We start from the raw sequence: 3,572 nt of genomic DNA on the forward strand, positions 1-3,572 counted from the left end.
AGTTCTAGTGTACAACTACACATCTGTGTATTAATGTTTCTGCTGACTTTAGTTAGTAGCGAAATAAAGGATAACTACGTACACAGCAGTTTCTTTTTTCTCTGATAATACTGGTGAAAAATTAATAACGTGATCAATAGCTAAGCTTCGAGATGGTTTAGTTTGTCACATTTGTTGTTGACGTTCTATCCTGCATGTATATATGGTTGGTCGCTAGCTTGTACGGCAAAGGATAAACAAAGGTCAACAATGCAAGCAGCTGTTAATAACCATATATATGCATGAGCGTAATAAAACACAGACACGAATTACCACTTTCTGAGAAGCTTAAAGGTAAATTGTGGCGGCGTTGCTTTTGGACGTGGCGGCACAACCGTGGAGGCTCACGTCTTGTCGTCGTTGTTTTTTACGCTAATAAGGCGAAAAGGATAGATATAGAAAAGAAACAAGTCACCGTGCATGCTACAGGGGCATGGTGATTCACCATGGACGAATAACAGTTAAGGAGACACGTACGTATACTCTTCCACCGTCTCATTAAAAATGTTGTTTTAAACTTTTTATATCATGTTTAATTATTTGTCTTATTTTTTTTAAAAAAATATAAAATAAATAAATTACTAAGTATCTTTGATGATAAAATAAGTCATAAAATAATTAAGATTTATATAAAATTTTTGAATAAGACGAACAATCAAACAAGATGACATATAGAGTCTAAAACTTCACTTTTAATAAGACAAGGGTGTAAATACGAGCAAATATTATCAAGAAAAAGACAGCATGGTTGGTAGCGCTAGCCAGAAATCAAGTCAAACCTCATAGCTTTGACCGGGCTTAAGCATATACATGAACCTTCATAGCCATGTTCTGGGACAAAGTTCAGTACAAGGGCCAGCATCCGCCGCATCACATGTGTATATATAGAGCCCTAGCCACTTCCATATCGCAAAAACATAAAGGCAGGAGCTAGCTAGCATCAATAGCCTAGCACACAGCTAGCAGCAAGACTTACACGGCTCTGCCTGTGTGCTACTCTATTGATCAAAGAGTAAGAAGAAACCAAATTAGCTAAATATATATCAGCTCATCTGCAAGGATCCTAAAAACTAGCTCTACATCTTTGGTGGTGGAAGAATAACACTAGCTACATGGCAAAAGAGATTGTCATGGCTGGCGAGCATGGCGAAGGAGAGGAGGTGGTGCTTGTGGAAGACGAGGAGGAGGAAGAAGACATGCTTCCCGGGTTCCGGTTTCACCCCACCGACGAGGAGCTGGTCACCTTCTACCTCCGGCGGAAGGTGGCCGGGAAGCGCCTTAGCATCGAGATCATCAAGGACTTCGACATCTACAAGCACGATCCATGGGACCTCCCAAGTAAGTGGTTAACTACCTAGCTTAATTATGCAACATACACAACTCATGCATGTGTGACGATTACTAGCTATATTATAATTTCATGCATGATCAAAAAATTATATATATGCTTGCAACAATTAATTCACGCATGAACTAGATGAACCAATTATAAAAATTGCTGCTTGGATCAAAGATATGAACTTTGGACTTTGGAGCAATATAATGATTATAGCATTCCTGTATAATGATGGATAACTGATCACTGACACTTTGCAGAATCGAGCTCGATCTTGGGAGAGAAGGAGTGGTACTTCTTCTGCCTGCGGGGGAGGAAGTACAGGAACAGCATCAGGCCCAACAGGGTCACCGGCTCCGGCTTCTGGAAGGCCACCGGCATCGACCGCCCCATCCACTCCGCCGCCTCTGGCCGCGCCGGCGACCCCATCGGCCTCAAGAAGTCGCTCGTCTTCTACCGCGGCAGTGCCGGCAAGGGCACCAAGACGGAGTGGATGATGCACGAGTTCCGCCTCCCGCCGCGCGCCGAGAGCGCCCACACCTCGCCCAGCGAGCAGGAGGCCGAGGTGTGGACCATCTGCCGGATCTTCAGGAGGAACTTCACCTACAAGAAGCATCCCCAGCAGCAGCAGATCGCCGGCAGCAGCAAGGTTTCCGCCGCCGCCACGGCCGCCGTCGTGACGACGCAGCCCGGCGAGTCAAGCTCCGTCACCGGCAGCCTCGAGTCGGACACCGGGGACGAGTACACGAACGACCTGCCGCAGCCGACGCAAGCTCCGGCGATCGTCGACGGCTACGACTACGACTACGGCTACGGCTACGACCAGCAGCAGGGCCAGTGGAACAGCCACGCGCTGCATGCGGCGGCCACGGCCCCGCTGCCGTCGCCGACGATGGCCGCGTTCCATCACAGCGTGCTTAGTAGCCCTGCGGCCGGCGGCGGGCTTGACGACATGTACTACAAAGATGGGTCGTCCAGCTGGGACGACATTGGCAGGATGGTGATGGAGCTGACGGACCCCAGCCCCGGTGTGTTCTCCTTCTATGACACTAGATCATATGTTTAGGTCTAGGAGACTTGCTGCAGGCTGTATTGTTCTTGGAAAGAAGAAATTAAACACCTGTGTTCTATATGTTCAATGCTATAGCTAGTTTGTTTTTTTTGGTTGGGAGTGATCCAGTGCAGCTCCACATCACGTAGCACCGCAGCAGAGAACGAAACCTGCCGACGAAACACCAAAAAGATCGACATATGGGACGTGCAGGTGCTAGGTTTTTTTACTTACACAGAGAATATACGATAAATCGACCTTATTGATTATATAGAGAGTTTCCCAGATGTGTATTATGTTGTCAAAACAATTGTATCGATGTATATAGAGTATACATCGTCTTTATTGGATATATGATGTTACTATTTGTTCCCAAAGTACTATAATAATGAGCAATGCAACCTCGTGAAATATGGTCCTAGCTAGGCTCATGAGATCTATTCTCCTCTATGGTTCATATTTGATGTGGTTTCACCACATAATTAACCTGGCCTGAAGTTAGAACATATTTTGACTTCCCTGGTCCAAGTGTTAGGTGAAAAGTGTGGGCTCGACATAGTGCACAATGAAAAAAATGCACTTTCTTGCCTGGTGTAAAGGAAAGTCTAACATACATGTGTTTGTAATGTATAGTGCTTCTTCTCCATTCTAAAGGGTAGGTACTTTAGCTTTTATCCTATGTCCAGGTTACCTAACTTTAACTAGATGTACATAAAATATATATATTAATATCTACATCATGAAATTAATATGTTTATTATGGATTTAATGAAACTAAATCAATGTCTTAGATATTTATGTTTCTATGAATTAAGTTGGTTAAACTTAGAAAATTTTTACAAAGGAAAATATCAACCAATATTTTTAAATGGATAGAGTATGTTGCAATGTGATTACCACGAGTCGCAACTAAGATTACTACAAGAAGAGAAAATGGGTTTAAGTTTTTTAAGATAATGGATAGAATTCTAGCTTTAGACGTCCTCTTACAAAGATGCATCATATCATACCTAATAAGACCGTTACAAAATGTGCCATTGTTGTTGTCAGCCACTTTATGTGCAGCCTCCAAGTTTGGCGGAGCACGTCGGATACTATATGTCATTGTCATGGTCAGCCACACATTGTGGCACCATTATATTGCAT

General features: G+C 43.8%; 1 protein-coding gene across 1 annotated transcript; it reads left to right on the plus strand.

Moving 5' to 3' along the window:
* Positions 1,152–2,441, plus strand: LOC8086392 (transcription factor JUNGBRUNNEN 1). Its single transcript, XM_002459286.1, has 2 exons — positions 1,152–1,377; positions 1,636–2,441. The coding sequence occupies exons 1-2, from the start codon at positions 1,152–1,154 to the stop codon at positions 2,439–2,441; spliced, it is 1,032 nt and encodes a 343-aa protein (XP_002459331.1).

Source organism: Sorghum bicolor, chromosome 2, assembly GCF_000003195.3.
Source record: "Sorghum bicolor cultivar BTx623 chromosome 2, Sorghum_bicolor_NCBIv3, whole genome shotgun sequence".
Taxonomy (NCBI): Eukaryota; Viridiplantae; Streptophyta; class Magnoliopsida; order Poales; family Poaceae; genus Sorghum; species Sorghum bicolor.

Bases quoted from the DNA above. Each gene is read 5' to 3' on its own strand.
- LOC8086392 (XM_002459286.1), top strand. From the start codon at position 1,152: ATGGCAAAAGAGATTGTCATGGCTGGCGAGCATGGCGAAGGAGAGGAG. The intron at 1,378-1,635 runs GTAAGTGGTTAA...GACACTTTGCAG, and splicing joins CGATCCATGGGACCTCCCAA to AATCGAGCTCGATCTTGGGA.